This window comes from Trachinotus anak, unplaced genomic scaffold, assembly GCF_046630095.1.
Source record: "Trachinotus anak isolate AG129_WGS33_773 ecotype Australia unplaced genomic scaffold, CSIRO_AGI_Tana_v1 ptg000016l, whole genome shotgun sequence".
NCBI lineage: Eukaryota > Metazoa > Chordata > Actinopteri > Carangiformes > Carangidae > Trachinotus > Trachinotus anak.
In genome coordinates this window covers 11,988,473-12,015,551 of record NW_027273867.1, presented here as the reverse complement: position 1 = coordinate 12,015,551, position 27,079 = coordinate 11,988,473, and the positions used below count along the sequence as shown (strand labels likewise).

Genomic DNA, 27,079 nt, shown 5'->3' with positions numbered 1-27,079 from the left:
AGAATGAATGTAAGGATGTGTGAGTGCATATATGTGTATGTTTAGTTGAGTTTTGGGGAATTGATTTTTGTGTAGTTTATATACTGATATAAATAATGCACAAAGTAATTGCAAATAAAGTAATGCTTTTAAATAAATAAATAAATAAAAGCACAATATTAGTTATAGGTGTTTTTCCACTGAAGAGCTCAGTAAGAAATGATAACAGCTTCATTGATCTATGGGCCTCTGATGTTCATAAGGAACCCAACAGGAACATTGGATTGAAAGGCGACTGACATTATATGTTACAGATGTGCTACATGGTAGTGACACTGATAAAGCTGGTAAAAACAGTGATGGGGTCTGTAAAACTTTAAAAACTTTATGGATGTTTTGACAGTCCACTTGCCAACCAGGATTTGAGCCAGTAGTACCCATAGTAATTCACTGTCACTGAATGCTGAATGCTGCAAACTGCACTGTGCTGTCTCACCTGTGGGCAGTGCCTGTGTGTTTATAAATGAGGGGGGACCAATGGTTTAACTGGAGGGTCTGACATGCACCAATGTACTTATAATAATATGCAAAAGGTTACTGGCATTTCTCCAGAACAAATATCAGTCACTCATTTACCTGTATCATATAATTATTGAACATTTTACTGTACAACTGTGTAATTACACAATATTGTGTACTGTTTAATGCCAAAGTTCAACAACTGTTAAGGAATCATAAACAGTTTCTGCTTCATTGCTGATTTCCTTGCTTTCATTTTTAAGTCCCTGATAATTTTTAGTTAAATATTTCACCGATGATATCGCATGAATAGTTTAACACGCTCTCGGGAGCATATAAAAGAAAGTGGCCTTTTAGCTATTTCTGCAATAATCTCGATCATCCTACATCCAACAGTGCAGAAAAGCTCCAACCAAGATTTCAACTCTGCGTCACTCTTCAAAGACTGAGACACAGCCTCTGACACCAACATGATCTTGCTCCTCTTTTTGTTTGGTCTCACTCTGGGTGCTGAGTCTCATTCAAATGAGCATCAAGTGAAGCTACAACGTGGAAACTGTCCCTTGTTCTGGTATAACTTCAATGGCCGCTGCTACAAGTATGTTGCAACACATTTGACCTGGGCTGATGCAGAGCTCCACTGTGTGTCAGAGGGAGCCAACCTGGTGTCTATCCACAGTCTGGAAGAAAATCATTTTGTCAAGTCCCTGATTGAGAACTTCGACCACGCTGAGGGATTCACCTGGATCGGACTCAGTGACACACAGAAGGAAGGAGGATGGATGTGGTCTGACGGGTCTGCAGTCGACTTTGCCTTATGGAGGGCAGGACAGCCAGATAATTATAAAGGAAATGAAGACTGTGGACACATGAACGTTGGCATTGATCTGAAATGGAATGATGAACATTGTTCTAATACTTTTTCCTCTGTTTGTGTGGCTCGCAAATCCTGTCCTTAGCAACTGACATTTGTGTTCAATTTAACTTGATGACTTTCCTTCTGTTACTCTTTAGAAATGCTTTAAGTGTCCACAATAAAGATACAGATGTACAAGTTCATGTGTGAGAATATTTCACCTTGATTTTCATGAACACTAGACATTCACACTTATTCCAGTGGTCAGTCAAAAGGAACATTTTCCCAACTTTTGATATCCTTTAAATTTTTTATCTTTATCCCAATTTTACCAAAATACCATGTTATATCGGTTCACCTTTTATTTGTGAGTCCTCCCAGCAACTGAGATAGTTATGTCCAATTCAACCTTTTGACTTTGCACCTGTTTTTCTCTTGAAATGCACTGGACCACTACAATAAATATGCAGATGTTCAAGTTCATGTGTGTGCAGACATAATTTCATTCACTTTCATTTTAATTAATGTTTGGCATTCATGTTTTCACATCCCAACTTCCTCATTCACATTCTCAGTCAACAAGGTGCTGTGGAACACAGTCAGAGCGGCCACTAAGCACACAACAAGAAGCACAGCTGAATAACGTTACCATGTACACAAGAGTCAACAAAGAACAATCTATCCACAACCATTAGCCCACGCTAGCATTGCTATGATATACGCTACAGCAATGCTGACAGTCAGCCAGCTAGCAATACCTTGTTGAAAAAATTCACAGTATTGGTAACAGCAAGTCAGCTAACGTTGTCATGCTGCTGTTGCTGGTCACTAATGAAAACAGACATGTAACATTATGTAGCACCAAGTATTTTACACATCTCATACAGTTTCCCATCTCAGTAAAGCCAGGCCAGTATTGACTCCATGGTCGGATTAGGAGAGAAATTCATCCTTGGACCGTGGTTGCATGAATGACTCTGATGGAGCTGGTAAAGACACTATGAGAGCTGGGAAAAACTCTGGAAACATTTTGGATGTTGTGACAGTTCACTGGCTGACTGGGATTTGAGCCAGTAGTCCTCTCTGCGAGTTTCAGTTGTCGAAGGCCATTTTAGACGGAGTGTTTCTTCAGTGGAGGACATTCTGGAGGGTTCTTTTCACCTGAACGCTGTGTGCTGCACTGAGCCATCTTGCATGCGTATTTATAAATGTGGGGAGGAACAACAGTTTAACAGGAGGGACTCACGTGCACATGCTACCATCTAAAGCAAAAACCTGAGAAACTCAGATTTCAACTCATACAGAGGGGGTGTGACTTCGTTCTCTGCTCAGCATGCCATTGCTCCACTATATCTATATATAGTAAATAGTTGCTTGCTGCTATATTATTTCTTAAAATCTTGTTTACAGAACGTTTAACATGTAGTCTTAATGGGCCGCATTTCAGTCACTATTTCGAACCTTATCCATTGTGTGACAACAGGAAAATAAACACATATAAATGAGAACAAGGAATAATTACTATTTATAATATTGAGAATTTGGCTGTATTCAAATATTGTATATGTGAGCACAGAGAATGGGAGAGAAGCAAACAGATAAGGGGCTGAATGGAAATACAACCCAATGATGTCAGTTGTTTACAGTGATTCCACAATGGTTTTTAACTATGTCCTCAATTTCATACATTGAGCATATGTCATCCAACCATATACAAGTTTTTGACCATTTTTGTGGTGTGACAGACAGGCATGAAGTGCATGAGTCGAGAACGAAAGCACGAATGTAGGCCCTCCCCATCCCCCAACCAAAAAAAGTTACAAGTGCGCCTTTCTAGTTTTAGTTTACTTTAGAGTTATTAGGAATTCACTCAGTCAGTGATGAAAACAAACTACACATAATCTTCCTTGTTGGCTCATGCAGAAATATTGCACCCCAGACAACAGTATAACAAAATATAGATTATGTATGAAATGCCCCAAAACAAGCAGATCAGCTGTAGTTATAGGACCTCTGATAAAGGCAGGCAGAAATGGAGAGCAGACTATTTCGACTTGAAAGACTTATTGTAAACTTAAAAGCAAAGAGTTTGTGGTGGCAGTGGAGGGGGAGACAGAACAATTTTGCAATGTGTGAACAGCTGCCTCTGTCTCATCTCAGCTGATTCCAGCTGGCATGAATTACAAGGAGATGAGAACTCTCTGCCACATGCTGTGTGTGTGTGTGTGTGTGTGTGTGTGTGTGTGTGTGTGTGTGTGTGTGTGTGTGTGTGTGTGTGTGTGTGTGTGTGTGTGTGTGCATGGAGGGGAGGTATGGTCAGTGGTGGTTTAGACCCAAGGTACAGCAATATGGTTTCCTGATGCTGTTAACCCCTATCATTTAGCAGTCATCTTGATGCATGCTTCTGACAACTAAACAACAGAGGAGGATGAGAGTGGGACAAAAAGAGCGGACAGGCTTGGTGTAATGCAAGTGCTGTGTAATTATCAATCTGACAGCATGCTCAATGAGTGGAAATCATGAAGAAATTGATACAAAAGACATTAAATAGCAGAGTTGTAGTCAGGCTTATAGAAATACTGAACACATAGCCCCAGTCCGCCCTCCTATCTACATCTCTAATTGAGATCTGCTCTCATAACTCAAAGCCCAATGCTCACTGCCAGGAGTACAGTCCTGCTAGGGAAATATCCTTTACATGTACTGTAGAATAAATAGTGGTAAATTGAAAGTCAGATCAGTCTATTAAACCTGTCCAAATGTGTCCAGTCCCTTCAGTGGGCAGCCCGTTTGAACAGTTAATCATTGACTCTGTCAGGCCTTTACCCAAGTCAAATTCTGGGCCTAATAATCTGTTGACTGTGATGTGCCAAGTTACTTGCTATACTGCCACCTATCCATTGCACACTATCAAAGGAGCTCTACAGTGATTTCACCAAACCAAATTATTTGTGCATGCATATTGCACATAAATGGAGGAAGGTTTACCATGGTTGATTTTAGCTACTAGTGCAGTGACAAGAGAGTACCAGTTTCAGTCTTAAAGATTTTTTTGTGCAAAAAATATGTGGTCCTCTGGTAGTGCTGCAAGATCTAGAAATAAAAGGACCCCCTCAGAACATGATGTAATATGTAAAATGGTTTTCAACACAGGCTTTATATGGCTTGTCAAGTGATAAAACAAATAAAGCATTAGTATGATCACTGCTCTGAGACATGTCAGGTCAGTGAGGGAGACCAAGTTCTTGCTTTGTTGCTGACTGTGGGGTCCTGATTTCAAGCAAAGCTTTTTGGGCCATATACCCTGCTCACCTTCTCAGGTCAAATCTGAACTCCCAGGGTCTTCTTCCTTAGTGTATCCTGCTTTGGCTGCTTGTACAGTAGTGCAGACAGCACCTAGTTGGGGAGATATGTGGCTCCACCTGATGACTCTTTACTGTGCGGTCACATCAAAATAAATCTTTTGTTGGCTCACTTGTCTGTGTAAAAGCCTAGTGAGATGGATGAACCAATAAAAGGTTATGCATTTTATTTGAGGATACACCGTCAAAAACAACAGCTTCAGGGTTGGCCATATGTAGTCCCTAACCCTGTGCTTTTCCTCTTTTGTTCCAGGAAGTCAGAGGATGGAGCTTAGGCGATGTTAGAGATGAATTATGTTGGTCGCGCTCTGTAAGTGAGACTGCAAGATTCTCTTACTCTCTTCTCCTGGCTTGTCAATTACATCATTCTTTGTTTGTGATTATTGTTTCACATGTATGCAATCACACACCAATATAGACATCGCCTACACTACTGTACTGATCACAGACATGACTTGTTTGAATCTCTTTAAAACAATTTGCATTACTGAAGAGCTATGGGTGGTCTTCTCGTTTGACACACACCTTTAAGGAAGTGGAAGAGCAAGTTGGTGCAATGATGCTGGAGATCATGCAAAACTACTATATAACGTTATTTATACATATATATAAAGTCATATAGTACTCAGTTATATAAAGCTATACAGTACTACTATATAACTTTATATATAATTGTAAGAATGATTTCTTGAGGAGATGAGAAGAACCTTTTGGAGGCCGGAGAATTGCCAGATCTGGAATAATAGGAATAATATAGTAGATACTGGAAGGTCGAAGCTCAGTTGAACATTTTATTATCGATGATCAACGGGTCAATAATCAGCGAACATGTATTCAGGAGATATTGACAAAGAGCAACTCTTGAACACAGATCTTATATAGGTTGTAACATGTGTTCTAACAATATACTTTACCTTCTTGCATATCTGCTAGACCCCCTGGTGCCATGTAAGATAGCACACATTTTCAGGTCAAGTGCAAGTTATATAAGTACGACACATGTTAGACATAGACCCAAAACAAAATTACACTATCACTAATACTGTAGTAATTAAATAGCAGTGTCATAGTCAGGCTTTTAGAGATACTGAGCTGTATCCCAAGTCCCCCCTCTTGTTGTTTTAGTTATCCGTATGTTTTTATTTTCCAGTTTGTTGGTCTCAATGCTCACAGAGCTCAAAAGCATCTGCTCACTGCCTGAAATAAAAGGAAATATTAAATCCTTTTATTTGTTGACCTAACAGTAGTCGTAATTATTATTTTGCATATTCTCACCCCATAGCCTTGCCATCAAACAGCCCTTTCCGTTCACACTTTGTGAACCGTTTGTGTATCACAACCGCACTTACGACGCGCACTGTAATACACGGCTCTCAGGCAAAATGTGACAACGGCATATTTGTGTGTACAACACAACAGCAGGTTCACACAACCACCACAACAAAAACTACAGTTCTCCAGAGGATGTCAGGCACAGGCCTCCTGGCTCTCAGGGATTACCACGCCCATATGCCGTTTTCGCGCGAAAGAATGGACTGCACCATTGTGAGTACGGGGTGGGGGTGCGGGCTTTAGAGGAGAGGATACTCCTCAACATATATAAAATCCCTTTGCTTAAAAATGTGGGCAAATGAATGGTTTAAGTTTAACGATCGTTAATGAACTCTGAAAATTATAATTATTGGATTCAACTATAAATTTAGATATGAATATTATAGGCCCTCCAACGATAAAACCCCTGCTTGTGCAATCACCGTAGCTCTCTAGCGGTTAATTTTTAAATCCACCTCTACACATTGGTTTTCACGTTACAAGGCAAAAGTGTTTGTTGGAGCGAAATTTGCCACAAAACGGAGATAAAATGACCCTCACCTCAAAGGTAAGCGGCCGAGCAATGGGTTTAAATGTAGCTTTCTTTTCCTTATCAGTTTTTGTGTTGGAAAAAAAGTCATAACTAGTCTAAATGAACACCATTGTTCACAGCTAACACTGCTGGCTTGGTCGACCTGAGTTTCCTCCATTGTTAAGATGGATTTAAAACTTTCTCCCCCGAATAAATTGATCATGTTGGCTGTAGCTATTTCACCATGGTAACCCAGACATCCGGTCATAGCCTTATGTGCTGAACACTATTTCCAAAACTTGTCTTACGTCTTTGTATTGACCTGGTTAAGCAGCTAGCAAGTGATCCGCTTTACATCGGTGTCCACGGCATCGCTTACATTTGGGGTTAATGGCTGAGCAATAAGATGACGCTCAAAGCAAATCGATACAGGCTCTGTGTTTTGTGAAGGAGAATGAGAGGTGGGTCCACTCTGTGTCACCTTCCTCTTGGTAGGTCAGAGGTCAACACCCCCGAGGCTGGAGGGGATGGTGCAGCAGATATAAACAAGTCAGACATGGGACATCAGCTGTATGAATCCGACACAACTTGACTTTGTTTTACACTATGAAAATTTGCATTCGCACATACAGCTGTCAGAGACTCTCGCCTTTGAACTTTGAACCGTGGTTCATAAAGCCTGCTACAGAAGATTATACATTAATATTATCTGGGTCTCAGACCCCTGCTGTAAAATCAGGTTAAAAACACTGGGATTTCTATATGCTCTATGTCTGGGATGTTGTGGACAGCACTTTTTACACTGCAAAATCCCCAGCTAAATCCCAAATTAATATTTATCTATGCATTCACAGCCCATATAGAATACAATTGCTTATTTAAAAAAATAAATAAACCGTGCATTAATGTAATTTTCGTATCATCTGTTGATGATATAGCATTGAGCTGTCTGTTACCCCACACTAAGTAATAATATCATGTTCATTTTCCACTTCACTGTGTCATTGGTCTCAAATGGCCCTGCCCTGCCGTGGCTGAGAATTTGCACAGGCCTGTGCTGATAAGGATGTCCTTTGGGCTTGCTTTGGTACCTGTCAGTGTAAACTCAAGAAGACAAGTTCACTATAACAGCCAGCCACAGCTCTTTGTGATCCTGGCAGTTACTGTAGTGGCACAGCTGAACTGAATTCATTGTTCCCACAGCTTTCACTTAGTGGCCATGTGTATCCACTGATTGAATGGTGCTCCCCCTGGTGTAAAGTGTGAAAGTTGGTCTAACAAATGGTCCATTGGTTTATCTTTTATATAGCAGGTCTTGTATGGTCTGACTAATGAATGGCACAAAGAGTACAGCTCGTGGTCTGTCACTTTGACATCTGCAGCACCTTCACTGTTGTACACAGGAGTGTAAATACGCATTCCTAAAGAAAACTATGTATTCTCCCCTATTTTGTCCAGGACATGCATTGTTACCACAGTCATTAATAATGCCTAAATACTTATAGGTATGTGTGGTGATGATGATAAAACTGGATTACATATCATTAATTCCACTAGACTTAATGTTGTTGATGTCTGATATATCTGCCAACAGTCTCCACGGTTCAAATCCAAGTTCATCACTGCTGAGCTGGCTCGCCTGTTCAGCCAGTCAGACAGCGAGGAGGAGTTTGAAGGTTTCAGTGAGGATGAGGAAGAAGAGGACAGACGAAGTTGTAACAAACGGATGAAGACCAAGGTATGAAGTGTTTATTGTTGGTTACATTGCTTAATGAAAATGTGAAAAAATTTGATGTTGCAGCCAAAGCACCAGCCTGTATGCTTTTTCTCTCTGGATTTCTCCAGATGGTGGATTCAGATGAGGACAGCGACGTGGACACAGGCTTCTACTCTGATGGCGAGGACGCTCCCCCACCAAAGAGGAGGAGTCTTTTAGTGGCCCTGAGGTGCGTTGACAGGGCAGTGCGATACACTGGATTACACAGCCTTTAAATATAACAAAGGGCCACATAGTGCTTCTTGAACAGGCAGAGACTATCAGTGAATAAAGCACCACTGCAACTACTGATCAGGTTAATTATTTGTGTCACATCACATATGATGTCTTGAATCTGGAAAAAGACAGAAATGTAAATGCATTAATGTTTGTGATTTGGCAAAAAGAGTTAATTGGGCATTGATTCAATTTAGTGCTGTTTTCCAGTGTATTTGCCCAACTACACAAGGGACCCCATGAAACACATGCCTGTCTCATGACATTATTGCTGATTCTCCAATGGTTGAATAATTATCTTATTTAATCTTGCTCCTCAGGTTTCCGAACAAAAGACTGTCCACTCCAAATCAGGAACAACAGGAGAAAAATATTAAAAAGCCTGTAAAAGGAGCTCCTCCTTCACAGAGAACCAGAGGACGGCAGAGTATGAAGCAGAGGCAGGATGAAGAAGAAGAAGAGGAGGAGCAGGAAGAGGATAAAGAGGAGGTCCTCTCTCAGAGTCTAAGGAAACGAAATAAAAACATTCAGGAAAACAAGGCCATGGTAATGAAGCCTTACAACCTTTTGTGTTTTCTCCACATTCTGAAAAACTGCGTGATCTGTATATTTACATTATATCAGTCCCTTGCTTGTCAGATGTCCTTTTACTCAGGTCTCCTCTGTTGTTGTCTGTCAGCTGGCTAAGTTGTTTGCTGATCTGAGCACCATGGCTGACCTGACTCTGCCCACCACCCCTCAAGTGAGTATATGCACCAGCACCAGTTTTTCACAAATGTATAACAGAAAAATGAACATGCATACCGCTTCTTAAAAGACTATAATTAACCACCAGTGACAAGACAGTCATTTGACTAACTGTTACAAGTCCACTTAGTAAAACAAATGTTATTATACATTTTTATGCAGTAAATATTGTATGTTTGTCATTAGTTTTGCTATTTTTGCTTTTTGCTGATTTTTTTTTTTTTTTTTTTTTTTTTTCTTTTTTACTGTCCTGATTTGCAAACACTGTTTTATCTCTGCAGAAGAAGAAGAAGCAAGCACCAGAGAAAGCAATGCCACGGAAACGCAAGTTTGAACCAGAGATGGGGTCAGAAAGGAGGAACCCATCTCGTAAGGCTCGTCCTCCTGAGAACTTTGCGGTGGAGGAAAAGGGCGAGCCGGTCACCCACAGAACCCCCAGGACTGTAGACATCAAGAGACTGGTGGAGGTACGACATGCAGCACACTCTTTTTAGCCAGAAGTTACTTAGTTTTGAAAGATCATTTGATGAAGTAGTTTGTGTACTCAAGATACACAATTACATCATGAGTTAGTCTTGGTAACTAGTCAACTTTCATCTGAGTCATCTGTAAAATAAAAAAATAAACTCAAAAAATTTAGAAGAAAAACAAAAAACTTAGGAGAAAGTGCAGTGATGATTTTTTTTATTTAAAACTTTAACAGTTACATAGCAATGTCTGATTTGTGTCCTCTCAGTTGTACTGACAGTCTGTCTGTCGTCATTGGTCAGGTGGATGACGAACACGTCACTGATAGAAAGAAAAAGAGGGCGAGCAGGAGGAGCCAGTATGTGAGGTCCGTCGACGAAATCACCGAAGAGGAGCTGGACAACATAGCATACCGCAGCAAAGACAAGATCTGGGACAAAGAGAATGTGAGTCACATCAGGCCCAGTAACTGCTGTGGGTGCTGTCAGTACAGTACTGTACCATTGGGTTTGCATGTCAGGGTTAATGTGTTTCTTCACTGTGTATGTGTTTGTCTGTGTGTGTGTGTTTTTTCTTCCAGGGCAGCTCATGTCACCAGTGCAGACAGAAGACTTTGGACACAAAGACAGTGTGTCGCAGTGGTTTCTGTGTGGGGGCCAAAGGTCAGTTCTGTGGGCCATGCTTGAAGAACCGCTACGGAGAGGACGTACGCACTGTTCTGCTTGACCCGGTCAGTGCTAATACGCACATGTTTATCATTTCATGTTCCATTTCTTGCACTGTGTGTTAATTTGAGGTGAGGTCTTCCAGGACTGAAAAGTTCTGAATGTTGAACGTTCCTAAGCTTTGTTGGTTATGATAAGATTAATAAACCATTTATCTCTTGTAAGTAATAATCTTTTATTTATTTATTTATTCATTTGTTTTTTGAAATTGTCTCTTTGAACAAAAAAGCTGTCTCAAAATTGTACATTAGGGACAATTAAAAGCACAAAACAAAGCACTATCATGCAGGATAGTGGTAGAGAAGTGGTCAGAGGCCATACTGACAGGCTTGATTTTTGTCCCTAATGTAATGTCAGTGTATATTGACCGTAATTTTGCATCAGTAAATATAAAAAAATGGGGTGTTTTGATTGCTGTCTTTTTAAATACAGGAGTTTTGAAATATAGGTAAATGTTATTTTATTCTGATTGATTTCTAGATATTGAAAGCCTTTATATTCTGTTTTCAAACACCTTGCATTCAGTAAGAAAAGTAGGATTTTATATAGATTCTGAGAAACAGCCAGTGTGTTGTTTTCTTTTGTTTTTGTTTTTTTTTTCTTAATAAAAGCTGAACTGAGTGTTCAACAAAAGCAATGGGAACCAACATAGCTGGAAAAACTAAGCAAAGAGCACCACCTACAGAAACCAAATTATTGGAAAGTCCAATGAAAAAGACACAGAAATTAAAGGTACAGATGACAGAACTAGACTAAATTATAGAAGAAAACATGTCTTACTATGAAGAGTAGTTGTTTTGTCAGTGTCTTTTTATTATTGTACATTCATAGTTGAGGCTGCTGTGCTAAAGGAAGCTGACATACATTACAAAACATATTTCATGTGTTTTTATATTGTGTTTATCACAGTCTCAGTAGATGTGGATGTTTAGACATCTGCTCGAACTGTGTTGTCTTTTTGCAGTTGCTTATTTATCTGTGGTAGAGCTGCGTGTGTTGATTTGTTTGGCAGCTCCTTTGAGGTCAGAGCACTATTGACACTGTGGGAAAGGTTTCACAGGGAAAGGCAGTGCAAAGCCCTAAAACAGTGACCTGTTGTCAGTATAGATCACAGTAAAGTGTCACAGATGTAACCAAACTACAAATTTCTGCACAATTCAGTATGGTGTTCATTCCCAGAAGCATTACAGGCAGGTGATTTGAAAATGATTAAGACTTAAGGGTGGAAGAAATTTAAAACCTCAACATGAATTAATTTGTGTAGGGTGAGAAGGTTTGCTCACCTGCATTAAAGATCAGATCTTTTCTTTACAGACGTGGTCGTGCCCCATCTGCCGAGGGGTGTGCAACTGCAGTCTGTGTCGTAAGAAGGAGGGCCGCTGTGCTACTGGCATCCTGGTGGGATTGGCCCGCTACAACGGCCATGACAATGTCCATGAGTATCTGGAGAGGTAGGCCGCTTTGTTCTTGTTGTACACTTTAATGTTACAGGCTGGGATGGAAACTGGGAAAAATTAACGACAGGTCAAGCATGACCATAATCATTAGTTGCAGCCCTATTGAGAACTATTCTGACAGCAGACATTGTTTTTTCTCCATTGCAGTATTCAGAAGGAGCTGCAGTAAAGTCCAGAGTATCGACCAGCGAGGAGAACCTGCTGTACAGCTGGTACCTGGAGGAGGTTCTGGTGCTGCACAGTACTGTAGTACTTATTTTAAATGCACATTTTTAGGTTTAGATCAACCTTTTATCTAACTAGAGAAACAAAAGTAATGTTTAAGATAAGGCCCTCACACTGTTAATATGTTTTATATAACCAGATGGCTGCATAAGATACCTGATTCTTTTTATGTTTTAAAGCCAGTGCTCAGTTTTGAGTTTTATATTTTCTTTGAAATATTTGTACTCTTTATGTTCACTAGAACAAATGTATGTGGTTAATTTCTGTGGAATTTCTTATGGATGTAAATGGAGCCTTTTATACCAACAACTTTTCTAAAAAAAAAAAAAAAAAAAAAAGAATAAAGAATGGCATTATCTACGTGATTTGCCATGTTTTTTTTAATTTCAATCATATACGCCTTTATCTGTTGGTTGTTTCTCACAGATTATGTCTTTTTAAAGAGGAAAATGAAGCCTAACATGGTTGTACATTTAGGGGAGGTGCACACACCTTTTTGTTGTCTGAAAGGTTGCAGCAGGTGAGCCTGGGTGCAACGAGGCAGGTCATTTTGTGTGTGTGGGGTTAGGTCTAGGTCAACTGTTTGCTCCCGAGGTGACCAGGGAAGCAGTCAGCTGATTTTGTATAATGACCAGGTTCCTCGGGGGTACAGCCCAGTAAGAGGTCAACCTGATGTCACTGGATCTGTATGAGGCATCATTGTCATGACGTGTGAGAAATAGAAAGGTATATCACTTTGTCTGGTGGAGCTTTTATCTAATGACAGATGACTGACTTAATAATCTGTTGTCAGTGTCAGTCTTAGATTGCACATTCAAGATTAAAGTCAGTGTATGCACAGGCTACAGATAGGTGATAAATCTTATTGCAGTATGAATTAAAAGCCTCAGAGGTATTAGTCCAATGATGAATACTGTATTCTGAAATCTGTAGTTGATTTGAATTTTATTTTCTTGATAAAACTCAAACCCAGTGTGTCATTAATTATCCAAAGTGATTAAAAATAGTCAATCAGTCAAAACATCAACAGTCTTTCCTAGCTTTGATGGTTTGAGAGTTAATTACATGAAACCCCTTTTTACCTTCAGTAAAACATGAGAACTTAGGAAGAGGTTGTAAATTTAGGTGTTTTTGCAGTGCTTCAAAGTGAGGGAGATGTCACGGGTGTGCGTGAGCTGCCTACTACGTGATGCTTTTTGTAACCTGACAGTCAGAGTGACCTGCCAGTGAACTCGCTGCCTCAGGTCACGCTTTGGTTGTAGCTGAGCTGCACTTAGGGTGTTTTGTAGTTCATGTTTTCTAAAGTAGACAACAATCGCTCAAAGCAAGTGAGTGTTTTTGAGCGATAATAGATTGTCCTGTGACTGGATGGTCATAGGTTCAGTTCTTGCAGCATCATTGTAGAATCCATCAACAGCAGAAACGGTAAGCAGGAGCAGTAATTGCTCCTAAAGGAAGAGCAGATACTCCATCATCACTGCTGTCACAACAAAGCTGAGAGATTACACAGTAATAAGGAGGCAGGAGGAGTTATAGAAACTCTGTGTGTGTGTGTGTGTGTGTGTGTGTGTGTGTGTGTGTGTGTGTGTGTGAGAGAGAGAGAGAGAGAGAGAGAGAGAGAGTGCTCCATTGTTTCTTTGTGATTGGTTCTACTTCAATCTGTTTGATACACACAAATACCAGAGCGTCAGAGGAATTTAAGACAGTTTTAATCACTTTATTGTCAAGTGTTATGCAGGCAAAGCATTTTTTTTCTGCTTGAAGTTGTCCTTTTTTTTCTTTTTTTATTGACATAACACGTTTGTACAAACCAGTTTTAAAAATATCAATAAACTGAAGCCTTTGAGGCTAACCTGGCAAAAAACCCATTATCAAATGTCATGGAGACAAACAAACATCTTTAGAAAAAGATTTACAAATGAGATGTCACTACAAAATATCAAAGAAAAAAAAGTTGGTTGTCACACAAAATATTACCAAAAACATCTAAATTTGTTTGGTATCAACCTTTTCAACTTTTAAACAATAGTAACTTTTTTTGCTTTCTTCTTCTTTTGTTATTTATTTTCTCCAAAAACATGTTATGGCGCAAGAGAAGATAAAGAAATGAACAGCAATGGTCAGACATAGAAAAAAAAAAAACAGAAGCACAAAGAGTAAAGAAGAGAGAGAAGCAGCACTACGGCAAAAAACTGAAACATGCTGTACACAACCTCAGAATCAACGCACACAAATACAAGTCCAGCAAAAGGCAAATATTACAAATCAAGGATAAATAATAAATTAGCCATACACAGTGGGGTCCTGTGTGTTAACATACTGGGGAGGGGACTTTTGAAAACAATTGATAAATTCTATAAAATAAAAGTATCTTTTAATTTAAAAAGTATGTACGCACTGAACTAACACAGAGCAACACCACCAGAAAACATCTCAAATATCCACATAGCTAAATAGCCTGACACCCCCCCCCCCCCCCCCCCACAGCTCTTATCACCATTTCACCTCTCTGTGCTGTGGTCTGCTCTCCATGTTACCCCCTAATAATGCAGGAGAGCTCCCATCTTTCTCCGTCCACCTCACTCTGAAGTTCCCTCTGTACGACAGCTTGTGTTAAGGCAATTGTGGTACATTGGTCACGCAGCAGAGTTAGAGGTGGAGAGGTGGAGGTGGGAGGGGGTCGTCACCAGAGCACAGAAAGCAAAAAGCATCATCAGTGGCAGTGCAGCCATCCGACAAAGCCAGGTACCATCTGATAGTAATCGCAGCTGTGATGCTGACGCCTTTCTGCAGTATCTGCGAAGTAACCGGCTTTGTTCGGAGGACAGCACTGCTCTCAGATGGTTTCCCATAATCTTAGAGCAAACTGGCTTCTTTTATTAACAGAGAAAACTTCCCCTAACAATGTAAACATGGTTTCACTAGGATTGTCATTATAGTATTGCTTTCACTACACAAAGTTGTAGAAAGCTAGATTGTTTTTCTCTATAGAAACCTTTTTTTTTCTCTAATGGCCACTGCACCTCAATAGGAATGCATTATTTATAAATCTTTTTATATGTGCTTTTTTCTACTTTTTATTTATTTTTTTTAGAATCATCCCCTCTCTTCTTCAATAACAGTTTGTCCGTTAACTGGTCTTGAAGGAATCAACACCTGAATCTGATCCGAGGACTAAACCTGAACCATGAATAAAACTCAAATTAGGTAGATCCTCTCCATGACAGCATGGGAATACAAACGCACACTCATTCATACGCGCAAACACATGCACACCATCCCAAGACTGTCCCTGCTCTGTCACTGCTCTGCAACAGTACTGTACTATGATTGACCCTCAGCACTGTCTGACAGGTATGAAACAGGAACACAACTTTGTGCATAGAGTTAGATTCTGTTGCGAGAAGGGAAATGTCTCGATGTCAGATGGTTTGAAATTCAGCAGGTCCCCCTGTCTTGTGCTAATCTTGATACTACTTGCATTCCTTTCCCCACCACGCATGGAATTATTATAGACTCATTTTATAAAAGCCAAACTAATCTTTCATATGTTTAGGCTAAATTTTTGTTATTATATGTGTTAGTTATTTTTTGGATTGTAAAGTTTATATTTTTCGGTTTCTGTTCATCGCATGATCCCGTCTCTTTTGAGTCCCTTTTCATGAGAGAACAACATTTTTAAAATGTGAGATTAAAAGTAAAAAAAAGAAAAAGAAAAAAGTAGCCACCCTTACAGTCTCTGCAAAGACTCCCAAAAAAACAGGAAGTCAGCCTTCCGCAAAGAAACAGCAGTTAGCCGCCTATTCAAACTCCTCCTCTTCCTCCTCCTCTTCCTCCAGGTGATTAGAGGTGGTGGGTGTAGCGGGGTCAGAGTCACGTGAGAGGGTCGCCACAGCGACAATCTGAGGGGAGGTGCCCAGGCCTTCGGGGGCATCTTCCTCCATTTCATCAGTGGTGATGATTGCCACCGCGGCCCCGCCCTTCTTGTTCTGGTGCGTCTTGATGTGCTTGGACAGGTGGTCGCTGCGCATAAAGCGCTTGGAGCACTCAGGACACTCAAAACGCTTCTCTCCTAGAGGGGAAAAGACAAATAATTAGAGACAAAATCTGAGTCAGAAGAAATCATAGAGATTGAAAAACATCAAGAAAGGACATCGAAAAGTATGACAAAAATGCCAAACATTATCTAGTTCCAGCTTCTCAATAGGAGGATTTGCTGCCTTATGTGCCATATATCATTGTAACCCTACCAACGCGACCAGGGTGAACCACATCACCAGTCTACACCCCTGTACCTGTGTGTGTTCTCCGGTGTCTCTGTAGCTCATCGCTTCTGGTGAACCTCTTGCCACAAAAGATCCAGTTGCAGACGAAGGGTCTCTCGCCGGTGTGCCAGCGCAGGTGGGCCCTCAGGTGGGACGTCTTGCCGTACACCTTCCCACAGCCCTCCATGTGGCAGATGTGCTGCTTCTTCTTTGTGGGGTCCCCGCTGTTCCTACAACACACACACACACACTTGGGTTAGGGGTGAGATGAAGGATTTATGTGTGTGTGTGTGTGTGTGTGTGTTAAAGCAAATTTACTTAAGCACTTTCAGTGCAAATATAATATTTAGTTAAAACATTAAAGAACACCACGTGAATAACTTAAATCACAAATGCTACAATACCATAAAACATAAATGTACTTGAAACAGCCTCTTCTCCACTGCATTGGCTTGCTGCAAAGCTAAATACATTTGACTGGTTTTTGAATGTTTTAGGACACAAGCTGCAATGTGTTCTGTTCATCTGTCAGTCCAGGCATCCTAACTTGTTTGGTTTGATTTCCCTAAATACACTATGTCCTCAAAACCAGTAGGTTCCGAAATGATTAGACATTTAACCCCAGTTTTTCCTACTGCACCAACGCATAACGTGATTCCGGTGTGTCCATACCTTCCCTCTCCATCCCTGCAGTTTGGACAAGAGCAGGCGACACGTCGAAGCCTCTTGCTGGGGGGTCCCTCCTGGTCCGAAGAACTTTGTACGGAGCCCAGCTGGTCTGGACTCATCGATGAGCCTGATGCCACATTGCCAACTGCGACTGTTAAGGGAGACGACTGAACTTTGACCCCATCCTGACCCTGTGGTTGACCTGAAAGGTGATTGTAAATGACAAAATGAGTAAATGCCTTGTACTGTCCGCGTTGTAGTCTGAAGAAAATACAATAAAGAAAGCTAGATCCAGTCCTGGTTCTGACATAGCTCATAAATATAAATATAATAGTCTGCCACAAAACTGGAGGTTGGAAAGTTAGAAGGGTAAACTCATTAGATCTTCATATTTTCTCAATAACTAATAATTCTCCCTTTGCACAACAGCACTACTCTAACCTTCTCTTTGTTTATTGTAATAATGGATCAGTCATGAATTAGTCACTACACATTCACACGTAACTCTTAGTGTGTCCTTACCCTGTAGACCAGTAATGGTGAGGGGAACACCCTGCACCTGAACCCCAGCAGTGCCCAGCCCTGCGATGCTGACCGTCTGTACCCCAGACCCCGGGTTGATCTGGGCAGCGCTCAGTGTCAGGGGAGCTCCACTCAGGGAGACCAGCCCTCCACTCCCCACTGTCGTCCCACCAGTCACCGGGGCCAGTGTCAACTGCTGTGGCACGGCTGTCCCCAGGCCGCCCTGCAGGGAGACTCCACCGGGCAGCTGCAGTGTCTGCCAGGTGATCTGCCCAGAGGGTGACAGAGTCGGGGTACGAATAAGGACCTGGGCTGGGTTCTGGAAGGCCTGGATGGGCTGGAGGGTTTGTCCAGGGGCTAACTGGAGGGTCTGAATGTGCTGAGGTTGCTGTTGGCCCTGGGGCTGACCCTGACTCTGAGCCTGGGGCTGCAGCTGGATCTGCTGCACCAACTGGTGCCCCACCTGGCCCACGATGACCTGCTGTATGGTTCCTGCTGTATCTGCCTGGTTCTGCAGTCCGTTGGCCTGGGTCGGGCTTTGAGAATCTGCCTCACTGCTTTGCACTTGGGTGTCAGCTGGTCCACCCTCTGATCCAGTGGAAACCACTTGCGCCCCATCAGACACGCTGTCACCTTCAGCTACTGCCTGTGTCAAGCCACTAGATGCTGTAGGAGGAGCCGCCCCAGACACTGTCGTTGTCACCAGCTGGTTGCCATTGGCAACAGAGAACGTGCCGTCTGCTGATTGGATGAGCTGCACAGCCCCACCCCCTCCGACATTATTGATCACAGGCAGAGCCAGGGTCATGCCACCAAGGTTTATGGGTACTGTGGTCATAACAGGAGTCTGGGAGCCCTGCAGAGTCTGCAGCTGCAGCGGGAAAGACTGCGCAGGGCGGATCTGCAGTGGGACCGTCTGATTGGCTGTACTTGTCAGGATGGCCTGCTGGTTGGCTGGCTGAAGGATGGCCTGGGTCTGACTTTGGCTCGGGGTCTGGATGAGCTGAACCTGCTCAGGCAGAGCTCCAATGGAGGTCGTTTGAGCTGGGCTGATATGGATCTGCTGTCCATCTGCAGTCTGCAGGTGAGGGATGACCTGATACTGGACCCCGCCCCCGGCATTGGGCAGGTTTTGAACCTGGATGATCTGGAACTGCTGCTGCTGTTGCTGCTGCTGATTGGCTGCAACATTGTTGGTCCCACCAACTGCCTTCACCTGCCCAACAGGAAAAGAGCATTGATACAGTTAAGAGGACAAACACTGACAGACAACCAAAAAGAAATCGTCCACTGAAACCCATCGCGTCCCGCACCTCCTTCACCTTGCGTCCACCAGGTGAGCTGTCATTAGCCAAGGTGGTGGCCACGGTCACTGCAACAGGCTGATTGGTGTTCTCCTTGGCCATAGTAGGCGCCGCTGTAATGATCTGCCAGCCGTTCCCTGTGAACTGAGCTGGGACCAGTTCCAACTGCTGGGGCACCAGGGCCTGACCCCCAGCTGTGTCCACCACTATCTGACCCTGGAGCTGACCTGCCTGCAGCTGGATCTGACCGGCCTGGACCTGGATCTGCTGGGCCCCTGCCTGGGCCTGGGCCCCCTCCACTCCCCCCTGCCCTCCGATCTTACTGCAGGTGGCTGCTAGCAGAGCCAAGGGAGAGGGCTGAGAGGAATCCTGGAGGAGAGGGGTAGGAAAGAGGGCGCAGGAGAGATGGAAAGGAGGGGCAGAGGGAGAGACGGTTAAATAGTAGTGACAAGGGAGGGCGGAAAAAGAGGCGAGTCAGGGTTAGAGAAAGACGGAAACACACATAAAGAGCTCATATTCATACTCAAACAAGAAAGTAAAACATGTATGTAAAAAAAGCCGAGGGGAAGGGACGGGCAGGTATCATTATGCACATTCACATAATAAACAATTTGATATGATGAAGAAAAAGAGTAAAAGAGCGAGGGGAGGAGAAAACATGGTGCAGTGAAAAGAAACACCAAAAAGCTGAGCGAAAGAGAGAGCTGTCAGTGGAAGTGGGCGGTATTACAGGAAGCGAGTGGGTGGGCGTGTGAGAACCACATTTCTCTTTTCTCAGAACACTAGAAGAAAATGCCGCCTTCTCTCTCTCTCTCCCCTCCCTTTCAAAGGAACTAGGTCGCAGGGAAATTTTTAATGCTACACATCTCTCAACAGTGCACGAAAACAGCCTAATTTCTGTATAAACTGCAACAGCGTGGGAAATAACAACGGCAGCAATGCGTGTCATACACGTTTGACTACAAAAGATGCACTCAAGAATAACTGCCTGGCTGAAAATAATCTCTAAGAAATATACAAAGCAGCTAAAAATAGAAATTCCAGTTGTAGAGGCACATACCAACGCTGCAGGTCTTTAAAATAAATCCATATGCAGAATTAAATCATTTTAACCCTAATTCAAACAGACAATTCAAAAGTACAGTGGCTGAAGTGTGACAGCCATGTAAGCCTATTCATGAGGCTCTGGGTTGGCTCTCAGCAGGGCTGCACAGAAGCAGGAAGTTGAATTCACCAGAGAAACGCCCCCAGAGGTGTCTGGCTGGCTGGGAGGGGAGGGAGAACATTTTTGGCCTGCAGGCAAGGCAAAAGTATTGAACTATAATAAACTCTTATTTCTTCTTTGTACCTGCGATCCAGAGCTTTTCCCCTTTTTAGATGCTTTCCCTCCTTCAGTTCCAGATGATTCCTTCTTCGAGTCTGTGGAGAGAGGGCAGAAATATTATAATATCATCACAAGTGTGTCTGAATGGTACAAAGTCCCAGGATAGGCAGGCACTATGTAGGCACTGTCAATAAAGTCTGATCATAAGGCAGATACAGCACAACAAAGGTGATCAATAAAGGCAGAGAAACCAGTAACCTCATCATCAATATCAAAGGGACTTGAAGCCTCATATCTATCAAACGGAGAGAGAGAGAGAGGGGTGGAGAGGGGGGAGGGTACCTACCACTCATAACGCATTAATATACCGAGAGGGAGAGGGTGTAGTTCACGGTAGAAGGCCGGCCGGGTACAGAGGCGGAGGACGGCCTATATGTTCGGCGCTGGGCCGTGGCGGATCTGCCCGTTTGACGAAACCACCCACCGGCCAGGAAGGGCGGTGCCAAGCGCAGGCACAATCAAGCAGCCCTAGATAACGGAAATAACGGAGAGCACTGTGACCGTCCCCGGCCCGTCGGCCCCCTCGCAGCCCCGGCGTATGCCTCTTTTACCGGATAGACAGACCATAAACGAGCAAATTAGCGCTTGTCAGAATGATATCCACAGAGAAGTTGGCGGTGTGTGACCGTATAGGCCCACCCACTTCCATTTAAGCATCAGGACAACACCCTCTCCGCTGCTCCTGCCTGTCGCCGCCGTTTCTCTCGCCGCACGACGCGGGGACGCCTCGTCGCCGTCCGTCGCGCACCGAAAACAAACCGTCACCAGTGTTTTTATTTTACGCGTGTTCCCCTTTTTTTCGTGCACAATTGATGTTTTTTAACGGGGAGATATGGGGAGATAGCTGTGGCTTTTGTGGGCGGACGCGCTCCTCCCACATATTCAGATTGGACGACGGGGCTCGGCGTGCGAGGGTCGAGATGGGAGTTGTATTTTGGTGAGGCCTCGCCTTCTCGAACTGGATTGGGCTGACGGGACTACAAGTCCCATGATGCTCCGCCGTGCGGGTCGCGGTTGGAGCGGCTGTGTTGGTAGTCATGTTGGTGTGAGAGGGAGAGGGAAGGGCGGTGACTTCTGTGTTGTGGGGGGTTGGGCGAACGGGAAAGGGAGGCGTGTGTGTGTGTGTGTGTGTGTGTGTGTTTGTTTGTGTGTTTGTTTGTGTGTGTGTTTGTTTCCACTTTCTGGTGTCACAGGATGACAGCCCTGGTTAAAAGAGGAAGAAGTAAAACACAGAGGCAAAGCAGAGGAGCAGAAGTGTCACTTTTAATTACTAAAGAAAATATGAAGAATCATAAGGTGTCAATGTTGTGTCTGTGCTTACTTGTGTTTATTTGCCTCTATGGTGTTTGGTATTTCCCCTCATCAGTCCCTGTTCCACTCTGGCCCATGTCTATAGTCAGCTTTGAAGCTTATATGATAACAGTACTTTACAGTTCTTAGGAAATTCACAGTAGAACAAGGCTGAAACAGTCAATTTATCGATTTCATACAGTTTTGATGACTGATTAATTAAGTTATTTATCAAGTGCAAAGGCTCAACATTTGCTAATTGGAGCCTGTTGAATGTAGATCTATTTTTTAAACAAATCACTTATATTTGAAAAGGGAATATTTTTGGATTGTGGACTGTTAGTTCAACAAATTTTAAAAAAGGCAATTCGGAGACATCAAAACTGAAAAACTCTTTTGGGATTTGCATTTGAGTTTAAGCTATTAGTCAATCAGTTAGTCAATCAACAGGAAGTGAATCGGCGATAATTTTGATAATTCAAATTCAGAGTCATTTAAGTCATTGTTTTAAGCCAAAATGCTACAAAGCTCAATGGTCCCAGCTTCTCAAATGTTTCTTACAGTAAACTGAACACATTTGGGCTTTGGACCTTTGGTTGGAAAAAACAAGACATTTGAATTTGCCAGCTTGGGTTTTAGGAAATCATGTTTGGTTACTTATTATTATATTACTATATGTCTGTCACCCACACACCAAAACCACTTTCAACCTACTTAAGGGAAATTATATGTTAAATTCATCCCAGTGAACAGAGCTGGGCTACATGTTGACATACAGTGAGAGGCCTGTATGGTCCTAGTCGGGGGGGGGGGGGGGGGGGGGGGGGGGGGGGGGCTCTCCTCCTCAATTTGCCTCCTTCAGTGAAGCCCCTCATGAGTCAAGAGTGACTTTAGCCAAGTGGAGTCACAACCCTGATTCACTGAGCAGAAAACATCATTAGCAGATGGCCAACTGAGGATATGCCCCTGGCACACAAGGGAAATATTTAGGCTCCTAGGCTGTCAGCCAAGCCTGTACTTCCTCATTAAGATGCACCTTGTCACATTAACACAAAGTCAGGATGGTATTTAGTATTGTTCAGTACTGATTTAGATTTTTATGTTACCTCGAAATATGCACAGTGGGAAAGTTCAGTTCAAACAATTTGAGGCTCTTTAATATTAATCATGGATCTTGATTGTGATAAAAAAGATAGGACATTAACACCTATGGATTCTTTATATGGCCTTATTGGTCATGCTGAGACATTTCTTCTCAAGACTTAATGAGTTTAAAATCTGGCCTCTTCCGATGCATAAAAGAAATGACTGTATCGAACATGGCTGCTACGCAGGCCTGATATACTTTCTGCTCTTGTGGTTTCCCTTTCTCTTTTTGTTCATGGTAGTGCTAGTAGCCTATTTGTGTTTTCACAGCTGAACTACACACAGACACACACCTGTGGTGGCCCAGAAACATACATATATGCACACATGCACTGTAATTACAGCGGAAGCCAAGTGCCTTGTTCCCGCCTCCCGGGCCACTCAGCAGGGCGTTGCTAGGCAACGGGGTCTGGTCTGAAGAAGGGGTGTTGTCTGTGTGTGTGAGTATGTATGGTGGTGGTGATGGAAGGGGGTGTGGTAGATAGAAGGCCATAGTCTGCTATGGGTGACTGCACCATGTTTAGGAAAGCTAATATCCCATATTCAGTGTTATTATATTGTATTTTGTAGTGAGGAATTTATTCACAGCAGCATTAACCCTCAATAAAGTTGCATTCAACCTCTACTGGTCATACTGGTAAGAAGGTCTGTCAGGGGCCTTCCACATTTAAGATTAGTTTAAGACCAGCAAAAGCTGAAAAACTATAAGCAGCCGGTAAATACATTTCTACATTGTTCAGAAAGTAAAAATGGCTGTTATACTTGTTTTCCAGCTGCTGCCACTAGATGGAGCCATATACCAGAAGGGGCTAATACCATAGACTGTATACTCATACCTACACATAGAGTATCCAGATATTTCACTTGAGTAAAAGTGGCAAAGTCTCAATGAAAAACACTCACTTATAAGTAAAAGTTCTGCATTGTGGTTAGGAGCATTAAAATATACTTAAAGTTTCAAAATAAAATTATTAGTTACTTATCATGCAAAAGAGTCATTTTATTATGCATTGTATATTATTAGATAATTGGATTATTATTACTAAAGCATTAACACGTAAGCAGCAACTTGGAGCTACTTTTTACCACCAAATATACTATTAGTTAGACAAATCTATAACAATGCATTATTTTCTATAAGCTGGTCAAGTTTGTATGAGTATTATTCTGTAACTAGTAATTATTGCTGTCAGTGTTTCCTTCTGAAATACAGAAACGTATAAAGTAGTGTAAAATAAGAATACTGAGTTAAAGAACAAGTTTCTGAATATTGTACATATAAGTTCAGTACAGTGCTCATGCTCTCGTGCTACAGTTCTCTTTAAACAACTCATCAAAACAAACCCAATCGCTTCCCTTTATTCAAAGTCATACCTTTGTGTGGTTTTTGATTAGCCCACCATTGCAATTACATTAGAATTAAAGACTAAAAGTTCATAGCTCCGACACGTTCATAAAAGGAGAATATATCTACAGTCTACATTTCTTTAGACTTCACTGCCACCCGCTGGGTTCAGGAATACATTCAAGACAACACAAGGAAGCACAACTACAACTTCAAAATTTGAGAATGTGTAAGAACAGATAAGGGAAGGGAAGTTTTGAGAGCAAATTAAGCCAGAATTGTGAGTGTTTGAGAAGTGTAGTCTAACTGTGTCACTAGAGTCTAGCAAGCAGTGGGGTTTACTTGCTATCTTTAAAGCAGTGACCTCTCAGTTTTGGCAGTTTGTATGTCTTACATGTGAACTCCAACTGAGAGCAGAGAAAACTGTCTTGGATATCATGCTGATACACGTTGTGTGCCTAGAATCAGCTGAAATATAGCTGGAGAAAAATATGAGATCAAATTTCAAGCTGAATATGCAAATGATGTGATGTAACCTAGTTGGTCTAGTATATCTAGAAAGATGAAGTTTACTTTTTTATTAACGAATTATTAAAGAATTTCCTTCTTCAGCCCAAATCCAAGTGGAAAAAGAACAGTTTTCAGAGTAAGTGTCCAGACATCAACCTGGCGCTTCAGACATAATGCTCCCCCTCTGAATCAGGGTGTGTGTGTGCGTCTGTGTGTCTGTGTGTGTGTCCAGGAATGTACAGTGCATCTACGCATGAGCATGTTTGCATGTATGAGTCAGTGCACGTTTACATGCAGTTGTGTTTTTTTGCGTGATATCCCCAAGCTTTCTGCACACACATGTATGCGTAGGTGTGCATTTGTCACACGCGAGCTTGGCGTCAAGATGTCTCCCCATTCCTAAAGGTTGGGCTCTAAAGACAAAGAGATTTATGACTTATATCATTGTGTGTGTGTGTGTGTGTGTGTGTGTGTGTGTGTGTGTGTGTGTGTGTGTGTGTGTGTGTGTGTGTGTGTGTGTGTGTGTGTGTGTGTGTGTGTGTGTGTGTGTACAGGCCTGGAGAACTTGTTGACAAGTGATAACAGACAGGTTTGACATAACTCTGCCATTACAAGCAATAAGCATATGGCTACAGGCAGATGGTTAATTAGATGGATATTCACACACGGATACGTAGATCAGTATGTACTCATCCTTTTGTACCTGTAAATGTGAATAACAATAGCTGATGTCACTCCTCTGTTATGTACCATCATAACCTAATGTCTAGCGTTACACTACAGCAGGAACACACACACACATATACACAATGTTGGATAATAGAGACATTATAGCTGTAGGTGCAGTGCTTTAATCATATTTTTACTGTCTCATAAATCTCAAGTGTGCATGAACACAGTAACCTGAGCAGATGTAGCCTGGTGTGATTTTTCTTTTTTCTTTTTTTAAAAAAACCTTTTATTCCTGGAAACATGACACATCACATCACATTACACTGAACTGGACTTGCGTGAAGCTCAGTGGAAGCTGGCAGTGTAACACTTTAATGACAGCTCAGTGATTGATGCTTCCTGGTGTCTGGATTAAGTGGAAAACAACCAGTGTGTCTCGGTGTCTCAGTGGGCATGGTGCCAGTTTAGGGTGTGGGTTGGACATGTGTCTGACCTACAATGAGAAAAAACGTTTTTCCCCCTGTGGCTGGATGACTTATCTTTTAGCTTTCACATGCTACAGTATGATTTCACAGTGTTTAAATTGTTGTTGTTTTGAAAAGTCAGCTGACAGTTGACAGTTCTAACACTGTGGTTTCCAGCCTTTTTGACTTCTGACCCTTTAAAAGGAAACAACATCGACTTGAGTGCACATTTCACTTTAGTGTAATTTGAAAAAAAAAACAAAACGTGTGTTCCCACATATCTCCTTAAACAAAGATGTTTGCATGTCTTCCAAGTTGAGAAAACATAAATTTATGTAACCAAAAAATATATTTTGTGTACTTATTCTGTAAACCATCTTACATCTCCATCAGATTTACCTGGCCCCCCTTGGTAGGTCCCGAACCCCAGTTTTTTGTTTGTTTTTATTAAAGATGAGAATAACACTTGTTACTCGCCAGCCCAATCCCACCACAGATGGCATGGGTTCGCAGTGCCCCGAACCCAGCAACCCCACAAAGGCTGAGAATGCAGGGTGACACCCTTCACATAAAATACACAATACAAATCATCAGATGGCATACACAATGACTAACAATACTTATAGTACACGTGGTAACAAGTATAGCTTATGTATGACCTGAACAAAATCATAAGTTGATTAAATAATTATAATTTTTCCCATTGTTCTGTGACAAGAGACACTCCCAGGTTTTCCTCACTGTGATCTTATATTTGCAACATTTATGATAAGTTTGAACCCTTACCCTCAGATTTAGAACCACTTCTAACAAATACAGTAACATAACACAGTACTCAAAAGAAATAACATTTCCTTTTGTACCTGCCCGATGCTGGTTGTTGCACCCATTGTAACTGTCTCTGTTGGAAATTTTAGAAGCTGAGAGGTGTGTGTGTGTCTGTAGAAATAAGTGTGTGTGTGTGTGTGTGTGTGTGTGTGTGCGTGTGTGTTTTACAAGGGGGGGGGGGGAGGGGGCAACAGGAAGCAAATTTGACAGTTTCTGTCAGTGCCCAAAACATTTGTCCAATTCAGTTTAATTGTCTGGAATAATAATCCTTTAATGCTTGAAAAAAAATGTTTGTAGTCCAAGGCGCGCGCGCGCGCGCGTGCGTGCGTGCGTGCGTGTGTGTGTGTGTGTGTGAGTGAGAGAGTGAGTGAGAGAGAGATTGTGAGGGTTGTGCTAAGCTGAATGCAGAAGTGAAGTTTTTCTAAAGAAATTCTTTCACAATTACCCACAATAGCAGGGTGCAGAGTGGAATGTTAACCACTGTAGTCATGGTAGCAACAAGTGAA

At 42.2% G+C, this 27,079-nt stretch overlaps 3 protein-coding genes across 5 annotated transcripts; 2 read left to right on the top strand and 1 right to left on the bottom strand.

Moving 5' to 3' along the window:
• Positions 1-839: 839 nt before the first annotated feature.
• LOC139634327 (lactose-binding lectin l-2-like) lies at positions 840-1,837 on the top strand. Its single transcript, XM_071500707.1, has one exon. The coding sequence runs from the start codon at positions 969-971 to the stop codon at positions 1,455-1,457; it is 489 nt and encodes a 162-aa protein (XP_071356808.1). The 5' UTR covers positions 840-968; the 3' UTR covers positions 1,458-1,837.
• A 4,598-nt stretch (positions 1,838-6,435) lies between these two features.
• cdca7b (cell division cycle associated 7b) lies at positions 6,436-12,560 on the top strand. Its single transcript, XM_071500225.1, has 10 exons — positions 6,436-6,595; positions 8,154-8,297; positions 8,405-8,505; positions 8,873-9,098; positions 9,232-9,294; positions 9,581-9,766; positions 10,070-10,213; positions 10,348-10,497; positions 11,807-11,943; positions 12,097-12,560. Exons 1-10 carry the CDS (start codon positions 6,578-6,580, stop codon positions 12,116-12,118), a joined length of 1,191 nt encoding a protein of 396 aa, XP_071356326.1. The 5' UTR covers positions 6,436-6,577; the 3' UTR covers positions 12,119-12,560.
• Positions 12,561-13,870: 1,310 nt separating this feature from the next.
• Positions 13,871-21,183, bottom strand: sp4 (sp4 transcription factor). Of its 3 annotated transcripts, none has more exons than XM_071500220.1 (7): positions 20,605-21,183; positions 20,283-20,353; positions 18,944-19,303; positions 17,631-18,846; positions 17,112-17,310; positions 16,470-16,669; positions 13,871-16,246 (listed from the first exon to the last, which is right to left on the bottom strand). In XM_071500220.1, the coding sequence occupies exons 1-7, from the start codon at positions 20,609-20,611 to the stop codon at positions 15,975-15,977; spliced, it is 2,325 nt and encodes a 774-aa protein (XP_071356321.1). In that variant the 5' UTR covers positions 20,612-21,183; the 3' UTR covers positions 13,871-15,974. The 3 variants fall into 3 exon arrangements, with proteins under 3 accessions (XP_071356321.1, XP_071356322.1, XP_071356323.1); XM_071500221.1 differs by having other exon boundaries at positions 18,953-19,303; XM_071500222.1 differs by lacking the exons at positions 20,283-20,353; positions 20,605-21,183 and adding an exon at positions 19,995-20,239.
• Between the last annotated feature and the right edge of the window lie 5,896 nt (positions 21,184-27,079).

Excerpts from the sequence above, each read along its gene's own strand:
- LOC139634327 (XM_071500707.1), top strand. The coding sequence starts at position 969 with ATGATCTTGCTCCTCTTTTTGTTTGGTCTCACTCTGGGTGCTGAGTCT.
- cdca7b (XM_071500225.1), top strand. Across the intron at positions 9,295-9,580 it reads CTCTGCCCACCACCCCTCAA|AAGAAGAAGAAGCAAGCACC; the intron begins GTGAGTATATGC and ends TTATCTCTGCAG. Across the intron at positions 10,498-11,806 it reads GCACTGTTCTGCTTGACCCG|ACGTGGTCGTGCCCCATCTG; the intron begins GTCAGTGCTAAT and ends TTTTCTTTACAG.
- sp4 (XM_071500220.1), bottom strand. Across the intron at positions 19,304-20,282 it reads GGAAAAGCTCTGGATCGCAG|GATTCCTCTCAGCCCTCTCC; the intron begins GTACAAAGAAGA and ends CCTCTCCTCCAG. Across the intron at positions 16,247-16,469 it reads ACACCGGAGAACACACACAG|GAGAGAAGCGTTTTGAGTGT; the intron begins GTACAGGGGTGT and ends TTTCCCCTCTAG.